Source organism: Ochlerotatus camptorhynchus, unplaced genomic scaffold (genome assembly GCF_037179485.1).
Source record: "Ochlerotatus camptorhynchus isolate MF236.1 unplaced genomic scaffold, CSIRO-AGI_Acam_v1.1 ptg000355l, whole genome shotgun sequence".
In the NCBI taxonomy this organism is placed as follows: domain Eukaryota; kingdom Metazoa; phylum Arthropoda; class Insecta; order Diptera; family Culicidae; genus Ochlerotatus; species Ochlerotatus camptorhynchus.
Window position 1 is genome coordinate 256,764 of NW_027040843.1, and position 25,072 is coordinate 281,835.

At 38.1% G+C, this 25,072-nt stretch overlaps 1 protein-coding gene across 1 annotated transcript in view; it reads right to left on the bottom strand.

Annotated features, from left to right (window-relative positions):
- The window catches only part of LOC135709193 (uncharacterized), a 345,728-nt gene that overhangs the window by 249,448 nt on the left and 71,208 nt on the right, over positions 1 to 25,072 (bottom strand). Inside the window, exon 2 of the mRNA XM_065231416.1 lies at positions 13,183 to 13,874. Within this exon, the coding sequence (XP_065087488.1) occupies positions 13,183 to 13,662 (480 nt within the window). The 5' untranslated portion in view covers positions 13,663 to 13,874. The remainder of the gene's footprint in view (positions 1 to 13,182; positions 13,875 to 25,072) is intronic.

The following is a 25,072-nucleotide window of genomic DNA, read 5'->3' on the forward strand; positions in this document are numbered from 1 at the left end:
AGTGTAGTACTAGAATTTCGACTAGAATGGGGTACGTTAATCGTTTGCTTGGGACCAATGGGTTAGTCAAGTAGTGAGCCAATTTAAAATCATTAGTTTCGTATTGATTGTTGATAACATTCCGTTGGGAAAATCACATTCTATTGAAGAGTCGGTTCTCTCTCAAATCAAAGAACTGGAGATACGTGAGAAGCTGCTGTGTCAGTTTTGAATGCAATGGTTTTTGCAGTACACATGAAAAATTTCATGTAAATTTAAATCTTTTTAGATGGACTCAAAAGAAGCGGCTTAATCGACCTAAATTTACGTCTTTTCCTAAATTTACTTTAACCACAAACTCAAGACATATTTTTATATGTCGTGACGTAAATTTCTGTCACTGGTGCTCATTTTTACTGATTTTGATAATTTTTCAAAATCCTGCAATTTTACATCTTTTAGGCATAATTTAGTGTGGATTTTCAAGCTGTTTGGTGTTGCGAATGGTTTGGTTCTCCGGCAATTTAACGGGCAAAAAATAGGCTTTCGTGTGGATATGTGGGTCATGCTTAGTGGTTGATTTAAAATCGTTTGTTTTGACACTACAGGATATTATCGGACATTCGTATAAAATTTCACTTTGCCATTCAATATGGCGCTACCTCAAGTGCTGCCGATATGCCACAAATGACCGTACCGTAACGCGATAAAACCATAGAGGTAACTACAAGCTATTTCACTCACCCCTGCATGTTCTGCATCAATCCACACACCCCTGATGTTATCTGTCAAACTTTCATAGCGAATCAAAACAAACATAGTGTAGTAATAGAATTTCAACTAGAATAGGGTACGTTAATCGTTTGCTTGGGACCAATAGGCTACTAAAGTGGTGAGCCAATTTAAAATCGTTAGTTTCGTATTGATTGTTGATAAAACTGCGGAATGCGTTACCGATGACGATCGAAGCTTTACTTACTGCTTTCAGGTGCGTTGTCACCGCATTATGTAATTTTACATCTATTCGGACATTAAAATCTGTCACGAATTTACTTTTCAGTTTTCGGTCATGTAATTTTAGGTTTTTTTTACACCTAATTTTAAAAGCATGACATATTTTTCAGAAGTTTATGTGATATTCAGTCATAAGACGCTATTTCGCATCTAGATGTGTTTATTATTGAATGTCGACCTTTATTTTTTTTAAGTGCGTCTATGTGCACATAAAATTAAGTCGTTTATCGAATTACATGACAAGAAAATTAGAACATACGTCAATTCAAGCTCGTGTAATTTTCAGTTTTTTTTAGAGTGTAGGGTTGGTTTGACGTTATTTTTCCTCGATGTCTATTGTTCGATGTATAAACATAGAATTCATTGTGATGTCACTAGAGCTAGCAATAAGGACACTGAAAATGTAAGTTTTTATCAATTTACCATTATAGGTTTATAAAACTAAGAAATAAATAAAATTTCAGCTTTGGAGCAGTTATGGAAAAGCTCGCAAAAACTCACTAGGAATCGCGAACTTTTCCCTTGGTGATCTTCGTGAAATATCACGAACATTTCCAACACTGCTTTGGAGCAACTTCTTTGGAAGTTTGCTAAAGGAATCATTGGTTTCTTTCGTGATAATCACAACACTACAAAGATTTTCAACCATGAACATATGTGCCTGTATACTACTCAAGATGGAGACTTATTGTAGACAAACACGGCGTTGAAGAGTTGCAATCGACATTGCTCAAAGGAACAGAATGATAGTAATCCTGAAAATTTTACTTACTTTAACTCGCAGCTTCAAGAGCCAACCAGTCTTCGGCGCACATTCAACGTCCTATTGTTCTACATCTGCAGTGTCTCATGACAATGTAGTGGGGCAACGTAAAACATGTAATTGGTGACGATAGTGTGCGCAAAATGAATCCAAATAGCTGCAGTGTACACCGAGAAAGGAAAATCCTCTTAGACAACAAGCAACATTTCTTCTATGGCAGTCTGATCATGGCGCTTGTAGTTCACGCGTTAGGATAAAATTAACTCAGAACGGGAGAAGATTGTCATAAGCATTGCTACCAAAAGTGCTTTCAGCTTCTGTCAATGGTAGAAGAAAAAGTTTGTGCAGTTTTGTGAGCAATTCCCAGTCACCGTAATGCAGTTACATTTGATCGTGTGCACATTGTCGGCATATTAACAGTAGTTCAATGTTGTTTATATGTCAAATCTTGAAATGACAATCACTGAAGTCCCAGCAAACGTTTAGTAACCAGTTTGTGTCACGGAGGGGAATGTTGTGTCAGTTTTGAGTGCAATGGTTTTTGCAGTGGGATAGATTTGACCTTATTTTTCCTCGATGTCTATTGTTCGATGTATAAACATAGAATTCATTGTGATTTCACTAGAGCTAGCAATAAGGACACTGAAAATGTATGTGGTACTAGGATATCACAGATGCAACAACATCAGCTTGGATTTCTTAATGCATTATAACTTCAAACTTCTGAACCCTTCATATTATTAGAGAGATGGTCAAACCAAAGCTACTAGAAATAATAAACCATCTTCCTTTAAAAATAACTCCTGAAATTCAAAATTCATCTTTCTTTTCTTTATGAAGTGCTGCTGCTTTAAGCATTACTCGTGTTACTATGAAACTACAGTTTATTTGAAGAAAACCCACCTTTTTGTGTTACAATTTGACATAGTTTTTTTTATAAAGAATAAGCTTTCATGTTTTGACGCATTCAATACATCATTCCTGGACGTTTATGCCCAATACTGTAGATCAGTAGATCTCGTAAAGTGATCTTCCCTGCCTTATTTATTGTCCACCAAATAAAAAGGAGGTCAGCGAAACTGTTTTAGCTGGTATCCTGCCCAATGAGAGGAACAAGTTTTAGATTTGCTACAGGTAACATCATCACGTCTTCCACAAATAATGCACCACAAATATCCATCGATTGATCCAGTTTCATCCAGCCGTAACAGATCTACAAAACAGAAATAACAAAAACATTTCAAGAACGATTATAGCCGGCATTAAAAAAAAAATTAATATAAGGATAACCAGCAGTACCCAATGAGTTCCTTGCCATCACCATCATCAATCCCACCCTTGTAGCCAGCTGCACAAGTGCCTAGAAACAATAATAAAAACTGTCACAACCTTACGGGATGCGACGCACCTTGCGCAACATGACCCTTGCTTCCGATCAACAAGCTCTCGAACTATCAACCACCTCTCCGGGCGACGGGTAACGTGGCAGATTACAGTGAGTAGGGTAGGATGGTGCAACCCGCGCCGTTTGAGCAAAATCGTCAATTGCTGGCGTATGGAAGCTTAATTTAAGAATAAAGTAATGTTGTATGGTCATTTCATATTTCCTACGAAGATCGAGTGGTTTCGAACTACAAAACGATGATTTTTCATGATTTTCAAAGTATTTTATAAATAGGTTCCAAAATTATAGCGGGGTAAAACACTTGATTCATGGTGCAATAAGCTCCACAGCTTTGAGGCAAGACGCACGACAACATTGGGGTAAAATGCACCGCATGATAGACAAACCATAACTCCTACAATAATGTAAAGGGATAAGGTACCGTAAAACGGTGTACATATCTTTGGTAATGCGGGTAGCTTTGATAGTATAATATAAAGATTAAATTTACTCGCTGTGCTTTTTCAAAATTAGAAACATTGGTTCCATATTGTAGCTTAGGGTATTTCTGTTGATTTCGTATATAGTTTTTACATAGTGTTGATAACATATTTTACAAATATATTAAAAAAAAAATTCGGATATTTCTTCTTTTTTGAAAAAGCACTCAAACAATCACTTATGAAATGTATTTCCGATACTGCCATCAAAAATTCAATGTTGAATTCTTATTGCTTATGAAGTGTTCTGATTATATACTCATTCAAAGTTTCATATTTAAAGAACTAAATTGTTTGAGTTTTATTCTTTTTTTTTTCTACATTCATCGAGCGTTATCAAAGTAACCCCAAATCAAAATGCTGAAGTTCGGTCACAAAACTTTAAAAAATAGTTTAACACATAACTAACGAATTAACTCTTGGATCCTCAATACTTGTTTTAAAAATATAAAATTTGAAAAACATTCATTGCTTTAAAAATATTTAGAATATACTATAAAAAACTATCAACCCGTTTTAAGGTATTTCAAATGATTATTCCTTTATGTTACATCAGAAACTAGGTCTCAATAGAGTATTGAAGATGAAGCGACTAAAGACTCCTGCAAGCCATGATCAGGAGGAGCTGTCATCAGCGTTGCCAGTATTCCAGATTTATCTGGATTTTCCAGATTTTTAGTCGCCTTGCCAGATACACAGACAGACCACGTAAATTTCCAGATTTTTTTAATATGTTCCAGATTTTCCCAGATTGTTTAAACATGTTGCTTTAAAAATATTACCCTATAAAAAATCCAAACTTACTCATTTAATTATTAAAGGCCATCAACGTTGGACATTATTGGAATTTTAAGGTAATTCTAAAAATAGTTCACAGTGAAGTGTGAGGCGAATTCCTTGTGAAATCGAATGTGAAATTTTGTGAATATAGGAAATACAATACCGGAAGAAAAATCATAGAAAATTTTTATGATGAAACTTAAAGACTATGCTGATTGTTAGAATAATTTCAATGGAACTCTGTCCAATGTTTCTATGGTGATTCATTTTAATAAAATTTTAAGACATTTTAACTGAATTATGCGTAATTTCTGGGAGACTTCAAGGCCATTTTGGCAAAGTACTTGAGTACTTAGGAAATACTGAAGAAGATTTCAAAATAATTCTGACCTTACCTACAAAGCAGTTCAAGTGGAATTATGAGAAGAGTGTGTCGGTCATTCTGAAGAGTGCACCAAGGAAATTATTAAAAATATTGGACACAAAATTATGTCAATTCTTCGGAATTATTAGCAGTTTGAGGGAATTGTGGAATTGGAGAGTAATTTATAAGAGATTACAAAAAGTAATGCCATGAACTCTTAGAATGTTACTGGACAAGTTTGGATATTATCAAGATTATTTTAGGGGAATCCAGAAAATAAGTATTATGAAATTCTAGGAACATTCAAATGGAATTAAAAAAAGGGGGGGGGGGAAATATCCTGTGAAGAGACAAACAAAATTGTTCATGATCTGGGACTCAGGAAAAATAGAAATTCTGGAATTTATAATCATTTCAAGATCCTGACGCTATCAGACTTTCATTTTAGTAACATAATAAAATTATTCTTTGGCCTAAAATTATTCGTAATGGTCATGCGAATAGTGGAGTTACCCGTAGTTTAGGTAAACTTTGCGTGAGTACCACGATGTTAGGCTTTGATTCCCACTTCAACAAGGTGAATTTTGTATCAAAATAAAATTGCCTACAGGTCTATAGGGAGTTGTGTGTTGTATGATTTCAAAAAATAAATTGTAAATCTGATCAACCTCAGAATTAGAATTGATTAGATTAGAATTGAATTGTTTAGAAGTAATACAATCTTTATATTATGGTATTGTATCAAATAGTAAGGACTACACCGACTATAAGTTAAAAAAAATCCATCCCATCAAATTTGCTTAATTCTTTGCTTTTCATTCGTTTAAAAAAAAATACAGTTTAAAAAACAATTCTAAAGATATTTTTCTGCAGTATGTTGCCAACATTTAATTCAATTTTTGAACTGCTGCGTAATGGATATTTAAACTTTTTTGGGCACACTGTGTCAATACTTTTCAATTTTTGGATGATTTAGCAATGCTAACAAGTTATTTGCTTTATATAAATTATTTGTAATATATTTATTCAATTTATTAATTAATTCATAGCCATTCTAGTACTTTAAATAAATTCCAGATGATCATGCTGACCGATTTTTACGGGAGATTGGCACATCAATTTGATTTGAATAGCATTATGTTGAAACAGGACTTTTTGGAGCATTCCAGATTTTATATTTTAACTGGTCCAGATTTTTCTGAAAATGACCTGGCAACGCTGGCTGTCATGGAGGATTACGTCGACGCTGACTGGGCCGGCGATGTGAAGACCCGGAAGTCGAATTCTGGACTTCTGGTAATGTTTGGTGGTGGTACAATCCACTGGGCATCCCGGAAGCAGACATGTGTTGCTTTGAGCAGCACAGAAACTGAGTCTGTAGCACTCGCTTAGTGTTGCAAAGAGTTACATTGGATTGACCGGCTGTTGCAAGGTTTCTCCGTTGTCATGACGAAACCTATCCAAATTCACGAGGACAAACAGTCGTGCATCAAGCAATTGTAATCAGGAAAAATCAACAACCGATCAAAGCACATCGACACGAAATATCATTTCGTCCGCCAGATGAAGGAGGAGGACAAGATCTCGGTGCAATATTGCCCAAACCGATAGCATGGTGGCGGATATGTTGACGAAACCATTAGCCAACCTGAAATTGAAGAGATTCCGAGAGGCAGCTGGAGCTGAGTCATGTTTTGCACAAAATGCTATTTTTTAAAGGAATCAGTTGGTCAATATATGATTTTATGATAAAGAATCATTTGTGGAAACTCCCGTTGAAAACAAACACCATCCGTTACCCGGACAATGTATCTGAGGAAGAGTTATCGCTGTTTTTTTTTTTTCTAAAAGTGGGCATTTTACCCCAAGGGGTGCATTATGGGCTGTTCTGCCTTAAATGTAAAAGCAAGCCAACAGAGAGTGAAAGTGCGGTTGAACAGCTTAAAACTATTCAGGTTAGCGGTAAATCTTTTTATGCTACATCCAGTACGAAGATAGTACGGTTCGCTGTGCTTAGTACGGACAAATTAACAGTAGAAGAAACTAAACGTGAGTAGAAGCATGCATTTATTTCCTAAAAATGATTATTTGGAGTATCCGATAACCCATATGAAGCTAAATGTCCCTATTGTTGGGCGCGAATAAGCGAAGGTAACATACCACAATCTAACTGTGTATTTTCTCTCTGAAGGGATTTTATAAAACTCTTTCTTCCACAAATATACGAGTTACGAAACTGGAAACCATCTCTTCTAACTGTCCGATTACTAGCGCAACATTTTATAAAATCTGTTTACCGATCAGGTTTATGTCGGCTTATATGTTAGGATTATATGTCAAAACGAAGTGATGGCCAGAAGCGGGGAGCGAGTAATCCGCCGCCAGGAGTGAGCTGCGATATATGCAAGATGCCGGACGATAGCCGTATGGTTGCAGGTGGAACCTGCGAACAGTGGTACCATTTCACTTGTATTAGTGTGAATTTGAATGTTCAGGAACTGGATTGGAGCTGCGAAAAATGCCTTGAAGCGGCAACTGAAGTTGCAGCCGGTACGTCTACACCATTGACCACGGGTGGAGCAGTACCAAATTCGAGTGTCAACAGTCAAACTGAGCCTAGTCGTCCCGACCTATTACTGAAGCAGTTGGCGGTGATGCTGAAAAAGCTGAAGGAGTTCGAGCGAGTGATGAAGGAGACAGATGACCACTCAGGTAACAATTTGATGCTTAACAAGTATTGTTTCAACGATTTCAATTCAGCCTTTGTTTGAATTATTGTAGAACATAGACCACGTTAACCTTTGTTCAGCTTTTAAACATCTAAATCTGGTGATATTAAGCAGCCGAAAACTTAACAGTAATATAAATTATAAGCTTTTTAAGGCCTTTATCAACAGTATTTTCCAACCCTTGTTCAGCCTTCTTATATTTTTTATGAAACTGCTATACCATGTTGTTGCTGACTAATTGGATTTTCATATTTATATTGTTACTAGCTGAACCCCGTGTGAGCGTTGCTATGCTTGCAACTAAATAAATGAAAATTTAATAGAATAGGGGAAACGCTCCTATAGTTGCGGTACGTTAGAAGCGTTAGGTTCCTATAGTTGTGTATTGAGTCTCCATGCACAACTATAGGAACCTAACGCTTCTAACGTACCGCGACTATAGGAGCGTTTACCCTAGTTATGCATAAATTTCTGATTCATTTTCATGGAAGCCCCCCCCCCCTTACAGAGAGGGGAGTGGTCTCAAACCATCATAAAAACCATTCCTTGCCCCAAAAACTCCTGCATACAAATTGTCACGTCGATCGGTTCATTATTTTTCGAGCCCATAAGGGTCAGACAGACAGACAGAAATTAATTTTTATATAGATAGATAGATAGATAGATAGATAGATAGATAGATAGATAGATAGATAGATAGATAGATAGATAGATAGATAGATAGATAGATAGATAGATAGATAGATAGATAGATAGATAGATAGATAGATAGATAGATAGATAGATAGATAGATAGATAGATAGATAGATAGATAGATAGATAGATAGATAGATAGATAGATAGATAGATAGATAGATAGATAGATAGATAGATAGATAGATAGATAGATAGATAGATAGATAGATAGATAGATAGATAGATAGATAGATAGATAGATAGATAGATAGATAGATAGATAGATAGATAGATAGATAGATAGATAGATAGATAGATAGATAGATAGATAGATAGATAGATAGATAGATAGATAGATAGATAGATAGATAGATAGATAGATAGATAGATAGATAGATAGATAGATAGATAGATAGATAGATAGATAGATAGATAGATAGATAGATAGATAGATAGATAGATAAAGCCGCTGATTCACAGCCGTAAACTATACCTTCTGGACCCCTTAAGCATGTGAGTGGCAAAAAGTATGCTCATTAGCTTGAAGCACATAAAATTAAACTGAATATTAGTAACCGGAAGATTATTATACAGCTATGCAGAATTGTAAACAATAAATGGTGACAGTAAAACATTCCTCTCATTTTCAAGTGCAGTAAACACAATGTGGACATTTAAGAGATGAACTAGCCTATGGCTAAAAATCTCTTTAATAAAGAAAAAAAAAAACAATGTGGACACAAGTGCCCAATTTATTTTGATGGTCATTTGGATGCTATTTTAGTGCCATAATTGATTTGTATTTTTGAAATGCGGTCTGAAAATTAAGTGCAATATAAAGTGGTGAACAGACAAAACACAGTAATACAATTGATAATTCTTCCGACGTCGTCGCAGTGCACTTCTACCTGGAGTTATTCGTAAAAAGCTCCTGTTCCTTGTCTCTACTGCTGGCGCTGCTTGGGATTTGAAGGTAGGCAGTGAATTTAGAAGAACTAAAATGTCGAAAACGCAACAAGTAACCCTCACGACGTGTAACAATATTCTGCAATAGCTTCATATTATTCTATCAGGCTATCAAAATATGTGTAGGGCATTGCTGATTTGTGGAGTAGTGTTAAGCTTAAGTAAGTCTTGTTCAGTCTTTAGATCAGCTAACTAACTGAGGTAGAATTATGGGGATACAATTCGCTTTATGCACTACTAATAAACTATATATTCAGCCTGGTGTTAATCAGCTTCGTACACCTTGAATCAACCAATAATCAGCTTCTATTCTTACTGTTCAGCTTGAATTGTTACTTGTGCAATGTGTGAAGGAACTCAGAGACCAACAGAAGCGATAAGGCTAGGAGCTGAAGAATACGGAGCGACGTGTGCGAGAACTGATGGGAGGCCAACAGCCATTAGTTGACGCGAGCGGTGGAAGTTCAACGGCGATCAACCAACCCCTTGCAAATGATATCTGGCGGAGGGCCGATGGCGAGTTCGACTGGGAATCCACTCCCACAAATCATTGTAAACCGACCAACGTTCCAGCCAAACAGTGGCAGTATCTTCGGTTTCCCTACGCTAAGTCAAATCCTACAACAGCGACTAGCAGGTTTGAGAGGTGATAATTCAAGGGCGAATTCGACTGGCAACCAATCTTCGCAGATGATATCCGGCGGTGGGTGAACAGCGATTTCAACAAGGAATCCACTTCCAAAAATCCCTGTGAATCATGAAGGGGAGACATAGTACAAGAGTTGCAGTTACTGCAGGAGAACCAGGCGTTGGAGAATAAGCATTGGGAGGAACAGAATCAACTACTTCAATGGTACGCGAAGGTCGGTGGAAGTACAGCTAGAGGAAGTTTCGGTTTGAACCCTTAGGCGACAGCGTTCCAACCAAACAGTTGTAGTCTCTTCAGTGTCCCTTCGCTTAGCCAAAGCCAGGCTTTAGCACGTCAAGCGGTCAATAAAGAACTTCCAAAGTTTTCCAGGAATCCGGAGGAATGGTCACTCTTTCTAGCAACTTACGAAAATTCGACTAGAATATGTGGGTACAGCGATGAAGAAAACCTTTTGCGTCTTCAAAGGAGCCTGAATGGAAAGGCTTTGATAGTTTGGAAGGGCTTTGCGGCAAAGTGACAGCTAAATCTATTGTCCAACTGGTAAATTTACGTCAACGCAACGCCAACGGATCTAATGTGGTTGGCCCTTAACTGTCTTGTTCGCTGATTATGACTCGATTTGACTCAATTTAAGATAAATTCACCGAAAGGTTACCTGACTTAATTCATATTTGATGTAAATCATGGAACGTAAACAACCTTTTTATGTAAAATTAAGTGTACCGCAATATACGGAACTCGACGAAAAGTGCGCTTTATTGAATTGATTTTCTCGTCTCTTACAACTTAGTCTTATGTCATAAGGGCCGCTTTCATGTGTCGGTCTCAGGGCACCGACATTTACATGACTTTTTCGTAGTGTGTATGTATTTATTACCGGAAAAGGACGCCATGTGATCCCTGTGAACACAAATCATCAATCAACCAGGGTAGTCGATACGCGCAATGTCATTGTTCATAACTTCGCATGGCTATCGCTTGTTGTTATTCGAGACAAATTTATCAGTGTTGATTTTTTTTTTGAATTCTTACATTTCTGAAAATACTGAGCGGTCCATCAGTTTTCAACAAAGTCCTCTTCTCTAGTAATTTGTGGCAGTTTCTACCTGCAAAGCCATACTTGCTATGATTTTGAAATGAACTTAGCTTCACCCACTGTTCAGCAGTTGTTGGATCAACAGCTTCAACACCCTTGTAAATGGCGTTTACGATCCCAAGTACGATATGGAGCACGAGTGGTGGACGAAGCAGAACAGTTCTTTGATTAGGAAAAAAAATTATATAAATTAAAAAAAATGCTTTGTTCGTTTATCATCAGTACCATCAGTCTTTCATTTTACGTAACTTGGGTTTTTTAAGTCCAACGTTCTTGGAATCTTGCTCTCTTGAGAAAACATGGACTAACTTGTGCAGCAATATGGACAGATAAGTTAAACTGTGACCCATGATACCTAACAAAAGATTGATGATTTTTAGGGTCACCTGCGACAACCGTTTCCAATTTGTCCAACGCAAAAATTGTCGACCAAACTTGTACAATATTCCTGTACTTTTCCGGAATGCTATGTATTACTGCAAGAAGAAACAACTTCTTCACTCCTGCATCTTTAGGTCCAAAGGCTCTAATATTTCCCATATGTCCTGATTTTCCTCGTGATTTCTTGATTTCATTTTAGCACATTTATAATCAACTAAATGCGTATCTAAAAAACGGAGTGCACACTATTTCAAAACTACCCAAATTTGGGTATAATCCACCCAGATCGGTCAAAACTGATCCTACCCAAAAATGGTTAAACTTGTTGGGAGTGACAAGTTGACAAATGAACAAAGTCGATCGGATTCTTGTCGATGTTGTCCATTGGTCAACTTGTCACTGTCATTTTTGGGTAGGTTCAGTTTGAATCGATCTGGGTGGATACTACCCAAATAAGGGGATGTTTTGAAATAGCGTGTGGATTTGACAAGGCAATCCCGAATGAACTTGTCGAAAATATAAACAAAAACAAACACGTTGAATTGAAACAAAGCAAACCTGTTGCTAACTTGGTTTTTGGTTTTGTTTTTTTTTTTCATCGATCTTGTTGTCCGTGCTGAGCACCAATGCTACCGACGTGCCAGGAAGGCAGCTCCCACACCTGGACCTATCGACTCATGAACCGGGGACCAACGGCTTTACTTCCCATCCGAAGGAAGGCGTGATCAGAGATGTTATGCCTCAGAACATCCCGGCGGCGCCGACTGGGATTGAACCCAGGCCTACTGGGGTGAGAGGTAATCACGCTTACCACTACACCACCGGCGCCGTTGTGTTGCCAACTTGCATACTAAAGTTATTCATTGAAAATAAAAGATAATAACAATAAGGTGATGCAAAAGACTTCTTTGACGTTTGTGAATTGCACAAGAATTAGTGCAGAACTTTGTGAATTCAAAGGTTTTCTGGCACTAATACTTATAATTTACCCCAAGATCTGCACTAATACTTGTGCATTTCACAAACGTCAGAGAAGTCTAGAGACGTTTCTTAGTAGAACTGACAGCTAGAAATCTAGAGTGTGTGAGTGATCTGGTGTTAATGGTGCTGAATGTAAACATAAACAAAGCAGAAACTCATATGAGAATAAACTGCCATTTCTACTGTGGTCGGTCAAAAGTTCTTGGTAAACAAAAAAGTCAGCTGATCGCAACTGTCTCGTGGATAGCCTTATTGTAATGTTTTAGGAGGAAAATTCAACTTAGGGATCGTCCAATAATTATGTCACACTTTTAGGGGGGGGTTTGGAAACTGACGAGCCATACAAAAAAAAAGGTCCATACAAAAAATGTGACAAAGAGGGAAGGGGGGGGTGAAAATTGGCGAAATTTGCGTGACATAATTAATGGTCCTTCCCCTATCGACACCACCCCCTAATCTCCTCTCGCTACTTCTTTTTCTTCCCTGTTTCCAATGACCAACCCTCTCTTTCCTTGCCCCATATCTCTTTAATTTAAGCAGATATATGTGTACATACTGCAAACTGCATTCTAAAGTCAGTGATCTTAAAGAAAATAAACTTTAAAAAAGACCCCCTGGCTGATTGTTTTCAATGCGGTCGCAAATGATAGGGAAAGGCCTCTACTTGCATGAACCAAAATATCAAACTTGCCGATTAAAAAAAAGTTCTTTTTAAAACAAACCGTGCAATGTGTATCAAAAGAATTTATCTCTTCGTTTCGCTTGGTTTCAGAGATCTCGTGCTGGATTGGAATGACACTGGCTTAATTTTTTTTTTCGGTAGTGACCCTTACTCCCAGAAGCCATGTTTTTTTGTGAATTGAAGCATCAACTCATTCGCCCCCAAACCATTCATCGTCAACTTTAGCAATGAAACTTACCAATAGCGCTCCGAATCCATTTTCGGTTAATCCTCCAACGGCAGCAATATTGCTATCGATTTCTCGCAACAGTTTTAGCGCCTCTTCCGTTTGAGGCAACAACGGAAGCGGCGGAGGGCTATCGGCACCGTTCTCCAAATCCGAACGTTGATCTTCTTGGCAATCAGTGTAAAAATTCCAATTCACTTGCCGAACGAGAAGCTGAGAAAATCCTCCACCGACAACGGTAGCAGTCGCACTGTCAGATTCGTCGGGACAATAGCGTAAGAACGCCGGTCTAGGTTTGGATCCGGGTTGGCATCCACTATCACCACCACCTCCAGGTAACTGCTGTTGTTGTTGTTGTTGTTGCTTGGGCAAGCTTACGCTGACACAAGTCGGTGGCCGTGACAAGTACGACGGATCGTTCTCTCGGCGAGGTACATTTTCGGTTCGTAGCGATGATTGATTGCATTCGCTCAATGCGTCATCAAAGGTCATTACAATGCAAACTGCACCGGAGGATGGATGGGAAGGTATTATGATTCTCGAACTGAATGTCACTCGTTTTTTGTTCGGTTCCGAGGGGCGCACCTGGTGACCTTTTTCAAGCGAAATGCTTCCGTATGAATTCAGTAACGCTTTCTCAGAGGTGGACGGTTTTCCATGAAACGACACTCATATACAATCACACATTTTTCACTTGGAATGTTCTGAAACGAAATAGAAAGAAATATTGAGATTAGCCTAGCCAAATGGTTTTCCAGCTCGGTGATAATCGTTTATGAATAATAAGTTGTTATTGTAGATGTAAAAATGTTATATTTGAAATTCCATCGTGCAAAGCATTTGGAAAACTGAAGAAAATTACGCCAATAGATCGATATGTAAACAGATGAGATATTATTATTCCAAATCTCAATGAACATTTCAAAACTTTCTTTTTTGATAACCACGGCTAGAAATAGATTTGAACAAAAACAATAAACTTCACATAAACAAACTATTCAAATTGTACTTCTTGCTAGGCTATTCCGTGCACGCTCTACTAATGACGGTTAATTATTTAAACAAGTGAGAGCACAACAACTTGTAAGCTTCTTACATAACAAGGGTACTTTTGCAACTTGCAACGTGCGGTGCTCCTCCTTCCTCCTCCCTCGAACCGTTCAGTGAGAACTAAATGAGCAAAAGAGTTCTTTCCTGCGTTGGAAAAGTTTCGCTTTTCACTTGGCAAACGGAAGGACATGCGATAACAAGTGTGTGTTTGTGTGCGCGACCGGAAACTCCTTGTAAGGTGTTTTGCAAAAATGCAGGACTTGTCAAGAACGGTTTTAGTAAGTCCTTCGCCGTTGTAACACGAAAACCGACGACGACGGTTGTCGATGTGGGTGTTTGGTGTTCCTTGAACTGATTCATCTTTCTCTTTCTCTCTCTCTCGGGTGGGTAGAAAGTAACACACCAGGAGCAAAATGAGCCGATTAAAAACTTTTGCCGTGCTAACACAATATGCTTGGAATGGAAATAGAAGTTCTTTTTGCTCCTTTTGCTGGAACGATCATTCGTTAATTATATGAGCAGCTATGTAGCAAATAGGACAATGATGCGGTGTTATTACTGAGTGATTATTACGGGTATATAACATAGCATTCACGATAATCGAGTATTGAAATACACTCCATGGTTGTTTTTTTGTGGCCATTAACCATTTACCTTTAGCGACCAGCAATTAAAGTGTAATTAAGGGGGTTTGAGGCAGTGCTTCTGTAATAATGTACCAAACGAACATGTGTCATGTGCTGTTCACACTTAGTTATCGTAATGGGACCATTGTACGATGGAACTTAGTGAAGTAGATTCGTTGGTTATCAAACGATTTAACAACGTAATCGAATCTTTCGCTCCGAAGTATATAGTAAGAGCCTATCATGAAATTTTTCAACATTCATTAACTTACGATTTTTTTCTAACTCCTGAAAAATAATGTTGTTAGTAAATTAGATTGAAAAATACGACTTTGCTCTGCCACCTCTGGCTACGCCTTTAATTTAAATGTAAATGGAATTTATTTCATGGAAATTTTTTTAACTAGAAACTCGTTGAATTCACCACATTGACTTTTCGCCCTTGGAAGGGGCCATTTTCACCATCCCCTGACTACGGACCTGTAAAGACAGACAAAGAAGAAGCGATGGAGAGTTTTACCGATTCTTCTCCAATCTTCGTAAATATCCGGAGAAATTCCGTTCCTACACTCGGATGTAACAATTTAACAACCTTTTGGCTTTCACTCTGATTTACTGTGGTTTTATAACGGCAATTAGCAATCTTTTTTGTTTAAATACAGCAGTTAAAAGTTTAAAACATTCTTGATTAGTAGTTTAGCTTTATGTTGTTTTAAAAACCTTTTAAAGCCTGACGAGAAAATCAGAAAGTGTCTGATTTTACAAATGAATTTAATGCAGCATTCTATCCCTTTATAAAACTGTTCAGTAAATCAATCGGTATTTGTTTTATTGATGTCACGACAAAATACTCCATAAAGGTGTTTTATCATTATAAAAGCAATTATAAAACCGTTCGGTTTCAAACGGGATCAAAGAGCAGATATTGAGCATCAATGCGTTTTGGTGTCCCACTGTTTACAAATAAAACTAAAACGATGGATCCACCTAGAGACAGAGAAAAACGTAATAGAGTGGGGCTTTCAAACGCAGAGTCACAAGGAAATGCCAAAGGATAATCGAGTAATAATTCTAACAATGCTGTCGACGGAAGAGAAAAAGAATCCAATTCCAGAACTTTCTGGGAGGGCAGCTCCGACAAAATCGGTCAACAACAACAGAGCAGCCGGCTGAGAGGAGCGAAATGAATGCGATTTACGAAGCACTGGAAGCCGTCAAATTAGACGCCTAAAATTGATGGGAATGCACAACATATTGTCGAATAGCATCAGTGCCAAACTGGGACTGCGGAAAACTGCTTACAGGAAACCTCAGAAGCTGTCCATCAGCTGGAAGTAGGCTGCCTTCCGATTTCATTTGGCAAAAGAGTTAATTGTTCTAAAAAATCCTGGCAAGCGCACATAAACTTCATCGCATCATCCGGAAGAAGGAAAACTTTTCGAGAACGATTGAGCTTCCACCTGTTCCGAGTTACGCAGATGAGTAACTGCTTCCAATAGATAAATTGCCCTTATCAAGGATGTCACGCACCTTGTTGATACAACGCTGGAGTAGAACATCGTTGCAATGTTCGCATGACAAAACTATCGAAAGGTAATCAAATTATGACGTTTAACTTTTTCCAGGCAACTTTACCACCATTAATGCCGTCATAAAACTAAAGAGAATATGATCAAGCAAAATGGCTTCAGATAAAAACATTTCAGTCTGCAAATTATCTTCATAACAACCGCATTAAAGACTGGGCTCGAAAAAAAAATGCGACACTTTGTTTTGGGTGTAACTTTTTATCGCGTGGGTAAAAATTAATGAAATTTTGGGTAATACTAGTTTAGAGTGTTATGTATATGTGTGCGATCTGTCAAGTAGTTTTCAAGATGCATTCGAAACAAGAAGAGCTACGCCAGCAAATCTTGGGCGCGGTGATCGATAATCCTGGTCAGTCGCACAGATTTATCGGCTTAAGGCTTGGAAGCCCCCATTCCACAAAATTCAATAAATAAATTATGCCAAAACATGGCTAATATATAGTTATTTAATCCCTGAAAATTTGAGAAGTATCCGATTTAAAATGAATTTTTGGTTATCATTTTTGTGTGTCTCATTTTTTCCGAGTCCAGTCTATAAAATGTTTTGCATTTGTTAGCGAAACAGCTTTTCACAAATGGCTTATAGACAATTACTGTTTAAGCTATCGCCATATTGTTATTCAAGTTTTTTAAGATATTTTTCCTTTAAATAACTTTATTCTCATCAATTCATCAATGAGCAGTAATGAAGATTACGAAGCTTATCAAATTGTCTCGGCTGGGAGCAATGATTAACATAGGTTGGTTGATTGGTTGTCTTTATTAAGGAGATTTTCAGCCAGACGCTGATTCATCTCCGCTATGATTAACATAACATAAAGCTATATTTTATGTGACGAAAACACCCCTCGATGCAGCGACGCTGCCTATGTAGATCGACACGGTTTCCAGCAGGCCGCATCCGATCGATTTGTCATGCATGACAAGTGACAAACGATGAGGAGGAACGTCAAAAATAGTGGTGAATCGATAGTCATCGTTACACACAGTTCGAAAGCCATTGTATACGATTAGGGAAGTGCCGGGCGTGTTTATCTCGAATAAATAACTTAGCTACTACTAGTGCTTAAAACTATTGAATTTTGTCTAAACTAGTAAAATCGAACCTAGGGCTAACGTAAGTAGCCAAACTAAAACTCTTTGAACTTAAAAAATAAATTACGAACTAATATTTACAGCTAACCTAGAAACGTGGATTCACGATAAGATTTCTCCAGTTTGACAATTCCTACACTAAAATTGTAAGTAAACTTTATCTAAAGTGTTTATTTGTAATAATAAAATCGATTTGAATTTCTAGCTTAAAGCTAACACTACCAAAAAAATTTTTTCTTCTGAGATTTGGTGACACAACCCTACATTTTATTTTCTAAATTAAAACTAATTAGTCAAATCAACGATTTCCGAGGGCGGACTTATTTTTTCGATCTTCCGAAGCACATATCGCATTAGATATAATCTGTCACATAAAAATAGACCACAATGTAAGTTACGATAGTTTTAGTAATTCTTTCACTTTAATGATGAGGAAATTTTGGAGGATTTTTTATAGATTCATTTTTGAACAATGAATTTGGCAAAATCGGACGATATTTATATATATGTATTTATGTAGCGATATATATATTACATCTTGATTGATGCTTTATTTTTAGTGCGCTTAGCAAGCGTTAAAATATTGATGCCAAATAGCATTTATTGTACTTTTAATAAGGATTTCAAATGGTTCTCAATGCTTTCGTCCTATAACCTTTTTGCAGCAAGTCATTCTTGAAATTTCTCGACAATACACTCTTTGGAAACTTCTTCAGGGTGGGCCAACTAGACAGATTCTAGTCTTAATGAGGTTTTGGTGGATGTAATAAAGGCAAATTTATCTTGACCAAAGTTTTAGGAATGTTGTTTTATACAAACCTTGTAGAACTTCCTAAAATGTTAAATGTTAAAACCTTTATAAAATTTAAATAAAATTAAGTAGCTCTAGATTTGTAACTAGATAATATTTATTTAATTTTAATTTGTTTTTCTTCATCGGACTTATCGTGTCTTAATGAAGCCTGATGGGGAAAAGCCTAGAAAAGGCGTAAAAACCCCATATCTTTTCGAAATACATGAATCACAATAATACAATACAATTACAACGAAAATTAATCAAGTATATAGCATAAAAAAAGTTATCCTCCTATGGCATGGAGTTGTCAATGAATCAGGTAGAAGTCCTCGTCATGCAGTTGAACCAGAAACAAAAAATAAACAGGTAGCACAATCCTTCACGCGTACATTAAATGGACAGCTACTCACCTTCTCAGGAGTCTACGTTGAATACGGTGACGAAAGGTTTCCGCTGAACAGTTAAAGTCGAAAAACTCGTAAAACTCGTTGAAACGCCCAGGTATGAACCGTATTGGGTCATGCAAGCCGTAGTTCGCAGCACGAGGTCCAAGATGCAGGAAACTCCTCGACCGAAGAACTCGTTCGGGTGCGTAGATTTCGAATTCAGTCAAGATTTCTGGAGAGTCGATATCACCAATAAGTACCTTCGCTGCGAACACGGCCTGACTAATCGTCCGCCTATGTTCTAGTGTTTCAAGACCCAGGAGTTCGATCTTCGAACGGCGGAAGGTTCACAGGGTCATTCCAAGGAAGGTGACGAAAGGCATACCGAACAAATTTTCTTTGAACAGATTCAATCCTAGCTATCCAAACTGCTTGATACGGGCACCATACTACCGAGATGAATTCCAAGATCGATCGCACTAGAGAGCAGTATAGAGCTTTTAGACTGGCAGGATCGCGAAACTCGTCAGCCCGAGTTGCCTGTTAGCTTTCGCAACGATGCCCGAGTAATGAAGCTTGAATGTAAAGGCGCAGTCCAGCGTGATTCCTAGGTCACGAACATTGTCCACACGTTGCAGAAGTTGGTGATTTATCGTATAGTTGAATGCCACTGGTTTCAGCTTGCGATGAAATGAGATAATATTACATTTTTGTAATAGATAGTTTCTTGAGCACCACTCTTCGAAAGTATCGATTAGGTGCTGAAGCCGTAAGCAATCGGCGAAGCTACGAATAATCACATAGATCTTCACATCATCCGCGTAGAACGATCGGCAACCAGTTGCGAGGATCAGTTCGGCCTCATTCACATAAATCGAGATAAGCAGTGGTCCCAAGTTGCTACCTTGAAGAACACCGGAGCTGTTTGTAAAATAGTCCGATTGCTCTGATCCGATTCTAACACAAAGTTCCCGATTGGTCAGATAGGACTTGAACCAACGAGTTAAACCCGAGGAGACACCGAGTTTTTCAAGTTTAGCTAGCAGTAGTGTTGGAAAAGTTCGCGATATTTCACGAAGTTCACCAAGGGAAAAGTTCGCGAGTCATAGGGAACTTTGATGAACTTTTCCATCACTGGCTAGCAGTATGGAGTGGTCGAATGCAGCCTTAAGATCTGTATATACAACGTCCACCTGCGCTCCAGCTTCCATACTCCGAAGACATAAAGAAATGAACGGAGCTAGATTTGTTGAAACTGATCTCTTGGGATAAAAACCGTGTTGGTCAGGAAAAATGTAATTTCTGCAGCTAGAGAATTATGCGTCGTTGATGATAATTTCGAAAACTTTATATCAGGCAATGAGTAATGTGATCCCTTGGTAATTTTCGACGTTTCTCTTGTCTTCTTTCTTGTAGTTCGGGAACATGGATGACGATTTCCAACGCGTAGGGAGCTCCTCCTGCTGTAATGAAATATTGAACAGCTTCAAAAGCGGTGTTGTAAGCTCTGAAAAGCATCGCTTCAGGATGCTTGAGGGGATCCCGTCAAGGCCAGCAGCATTAGAAAATTTCAGCTTCTTGATGGCGGATTCAACGAGGTCTACTGTAACCGAGGTAATTGAAAAATTGAAAGCATCACTGGGAGTGTCCCTCACCCCTCCAGCAACTTGGGACAACGAAGCCGTAGTGTCATTGAAAATGCTTTTGAAATGTTCTGCAAGAAGATTACAATTTCTCAAGGGAATTGCTGGCGATTCTATCACCCAGGTGAATTTCGACTGGTAGCCCCTCCTCGTTTCGTTTGGTATTCACGAATGATCAGAACTGCTTTGGATGAGGCCGTAAATTAGCCTGCACACGCCTTGTGTAGCTCTTGTAAAGAATGCGGTTATATGTGCAATATTCGTTACTCGCTATAATAATAATAATAATAATAATAATAATAATAATACTTCAAGAGCAAATTTTCACACCGCGAAAGTAACAAACGTAAACTAAGTCGAGTATATAGGATCACATCCCATTTTTAAATTTATTTACCAGTCAAATTGCTTTTCGACGTAAAGACTGGAACGCGCAAAAATTGGTAGACAAAAAATCGTTTCTTTCAGTCAAAATTCATATCACAAAAATCTTCTTATTTTTCTGCTGGTAGTTCAATTCATATATTTAAAGGAAAAAAATGTTCGTTTATTCTTTTGGTTTGTCAAATCCAAACTTAACCCCTTACATTAAATTTTGCACAGTGGTCTCATCGACCTTATTCACCACCGAACGCCAGTTAGATTTAAACTGTTACTCGTTTTCCATGGATTTATTAGTTTTTTTTTTTAAATTCCGTTTGACCAAGGCCCAATACCGTTCGATATGGCGGAGTTTTGGGCTGTTGGGAGGGTGTTGTGGTCTTTGGGTACCACAACCACGTTGTTCGCATCTTACCACTCGATTGCCTTTTTCCCATAGTGGCAGCTCGCCAAGTCCGGCCAGAACAGCACAGGTCTATTATGTTGCTTTAGGAATGGTAGCAGCCGCTTTTCCAAGCACTCTTAGACGTAGAACTCTTGATTGATGGTTCCCGTAGTAATTAAAATGTCACTTTTTAGACCACATGTGCATATGGCCTGCCAGACGAGATATATTTGCGGGAACTTCGATAGTTTGATGGTTTTGAAAATATCAGCCACCTTCCCTTTTCCTGATGCGGTTTAAAACTCCTGTCCCGGAAGCTGCATTAAATACGCCTTCACATAAGTTTCGTCGTCCATGACGACACAGTCGAACATTGTGAGCAGATTTGTATACAGCTTTCGGGACCGCCGCTTTGTCGACGAGTTTTGTTTGTAATCTCGGTTCGCCACCTTCACCTTCTTAAACGTCGACAACCCGGCTCGTTTCTTGGCCCGCTGCACAGTAGTATGGGGGACATTGAGCTTGCCAGCGACGTCCCGGATGGAGAGGTTAGGATTCCGCTTATATTTCACCACCACCTTCTTCGTCGTCGCTGCCACGTCCGGATTTCGATTGCCGCCGATTCCAGGCTTCCTGGCGGTCGACAGACGCTCCCCGAACACTGAGAACGTGAGAATGTGAGTACGTCGGATTCTCTTGCTGCGCGAGCAAAATTTTGACACGTTGCTAGTGATGTCCGATTCTCCCAACTAATCGATTACTTTTTTTATTCGTAGTAATCGACATCGATTAATCAACATGAAATAATCGATTAATCGTAATAATCGATTAATATTGATACTCTATGAAAACAAAGAAAATCAACGTATTTAAGAAAGTGTTTTAACTATAAATTGATTATTCATCCTCGGATCATGTGTAAATTATTGTTTCAAGATATAAAAATTCAATAAAATACACTTTTACTCTTTAATGCTTATTAACATTTTTATTAGAAGCATAGTGAGAGAAAAGACAATTTGCATTTTTAAACGAATTGATTTTGACTTTGGACTGCAATATCATTTCCTGATAAAAAAACACTTACTCGAACCAAACATCTTCTCCAACAGATTGTAGGAATAGCACAGACCAGCAGACATAACATATTGAATATTATTCAAAATAAAAAATCGTCGCTAAAACATTACCGCCATCTGTTGAGTATACTGTTATGGGTAGTACGCTGAACAGATGGCGGTAGTGTGTAAACGTCAAACGTAAGGGTTATTGAATATGCGCACCACATGTGGCGGTACTACCAACTAAGCATATTTAAATTGACCGTTACATGCATGTGCGATGAACAAATTGCCAGTGTTATGTCTGTTTGTCTGTAGGAATAGTATCGTGCTGAGATGAGGGCTTCTTCTTCTTTTCTTTATTTAACGTCGGTCTCTGTTCCACAGTCTAATGCCAATCACCGACGGACATCGATTGTCATCCATTGACGGCAGCACAGCCAGTGAACTACAAGTATTGCACGGCGAATGAGAACGACCCAAATTTGAGTTTAGTTCACTCATAATCGCCAAAAGTGCAGGAACGTGGTGAGTAAATTTGCCTCATGTTTTCCCAGGTTTTTCCAGGATTTTCCAGGGAAAAATTCCTGTATTTTAGAAAAGTAAAGATTGGATTCACTCAGTCTATTGATACTACTCTGAGACTGAATAAAATTTTCGTCAATTTCCTCATTTTCCGGCAGATTTTTTAGGTTTTCCACAGGAAACCATCAGACAAATTTTACTCATCGCTGAGTTCCTGCACTTTTGGCGATTATGAGTGAACTAAACTCAAATTTGGGTTGTTCTCATTCGCCGTGTGCATTCATTACTGACAATACATTAGTAGTTGTAGTTGAAAAACATTACTTTGCTTTATTTAGTACATTGTGGTATTTATAAGTTATACCTAGCTCTTGTTTGAACAATTTTCAGGTTCTATAATTGTGTTTGTCTCCCAGAAGCTCCGTTATCGACATGAAGTTTTTCACTTCTAAATGAAAGTCATCCGATGCTAACCTAAAATATCTGGTTGTTGGTTTCTCTGACGAAAAGTAAATCACAAACAGTGCTGATTGTTTGCAAAATTTTCTCTTGTCAGGACTCTTATTACAACATCGACTTTGCTTTAGAGAATAGACTTCTCTGACGTTTGTAAATTGCATAAGTATTAGTGCAGAACTTTGAGTAAATTCAAGATTTTCTTGCACTTATACTAATAGTTTACCCCAAGTTCTGCTCTAATACTTGTGCATTTTACAAATGTCAGATAAGTCGACACGCTTACAACAGTTTATTCACCGGGTGAATCGATCGTACTGCATTTTGTCTGATGCATTAGGTTGTCAAAATCTGAGTGACCGAGAAATGTCAAACTAAGTAAAAGCCACTCAGTCAGCCAAATCCGGGACCAGCCATTCGGAGCAAACGCAACAAAATTATTGTATAACACCGGCCGAAATGTATTAAGGTTCAATTTACTTTGATGCTTTTTTGAAAAATTCAAAAGCAGTTTTTTTCGACGCATTATTTTAGATTGCTAAAAGCTCGCGTCACTTTGTATAGAATAGCAAAAGGAATCGAATAGTGCGAGCATTTTGCAATCTGAACTAATGCTTCGAAAAAAAAACTGCTCTTGAATTTTTCTAAAAAGCATCAAAGTAAATTGAACCTTAAGGTAAGCAGGAATTACAAGCGGAGACGGTTTTCAGTCGTCAGAATCTGGAGCAGGTAATTTAAATTTTTTTTTTATCAAAACACATAAAAAACAAATTTCCCGCCTGAAAATACCACAAAGTGGTTTTGACACACTTTGCGCGAGAACGTCGTTTACTCAAAAGTGAGTAAAAGTGCGCCTACTCACTTTTGAGTAGCCATACTTAACGCTGAAATGAGCATGTTCGACTCAATTTTGAGTTGTTGCGGGTTATCATGTAGTTTAATCGATGCTGGTAAGTTGGTGGTAGGTTCTATATACACTAAATTAAATACTTCAAATGAAATTCAAATAATCGTTCAATAATCGATTAATAGATAATCGAGGCATTGAATAATCGATAAAACATTAATATGGCCTCCTATCTTCACGGACATATGTCAACCAATCAAGAAGCTCTAGTTTGGCCACTGCAACCTCAATTCTAATGAAGACCATATGATAGTGAATCGTTCCTGTTCTCATTGTCGTCAAATAGTTGTATTGTTGAGAACTAGCAGCACTGGTCATAACCTAAGAGGAAGGACGGATCATGGAACGACACATTGACACATGCTGCGTATATGGATCTAAAAGCTGCATTTGACACGGTGGACCATAATATCTTGCTTGCCCAGCTGGAGATACTTGGCGTCTCGTCAACGGCTGTGGATTGGTTCAGATCTTACTTTGTGAATCGCTATGTACGGGAGTTCCACAAGGCAGTAACCTAGGACCGCTACTGTTTCGATCTTTTTAAACGACGTCGCCTTTCTGATACTATCAGGATGCCGCGTTTTCTATGCAGACGATACGAAAACCTGCAAAATTATTAAAAGTCTCTCGGACTGTTGGGATCTCCAGAATATGTTAGGTATATTTGCTGACTGGTACTCAAGAAATTTGATGAGTCCAAGCATCGAAAAATGTAACATTATTACCTATCACCGAAACATCGTACCAATCATGTTTGACTATGTTCTCTACGCACGCTGTCTTGCTCGTATAGGGCACATAAAGGATCTCGGTGTTACCTTGGTCTGCAGACTCACTTTCAGAATCCACTACAATGACATCATCTCCAGAGCTAATCGACAATTGGGCTTTATTTTCAAAATTGCCGACGAGTTCCGTGACCCGCTATGCCTCAGGTCACTTTACTGCTCGCTTGTGCGATCCTTATTGGAGTCAAGTTCAGTTGTTTGGTGCCCTTTC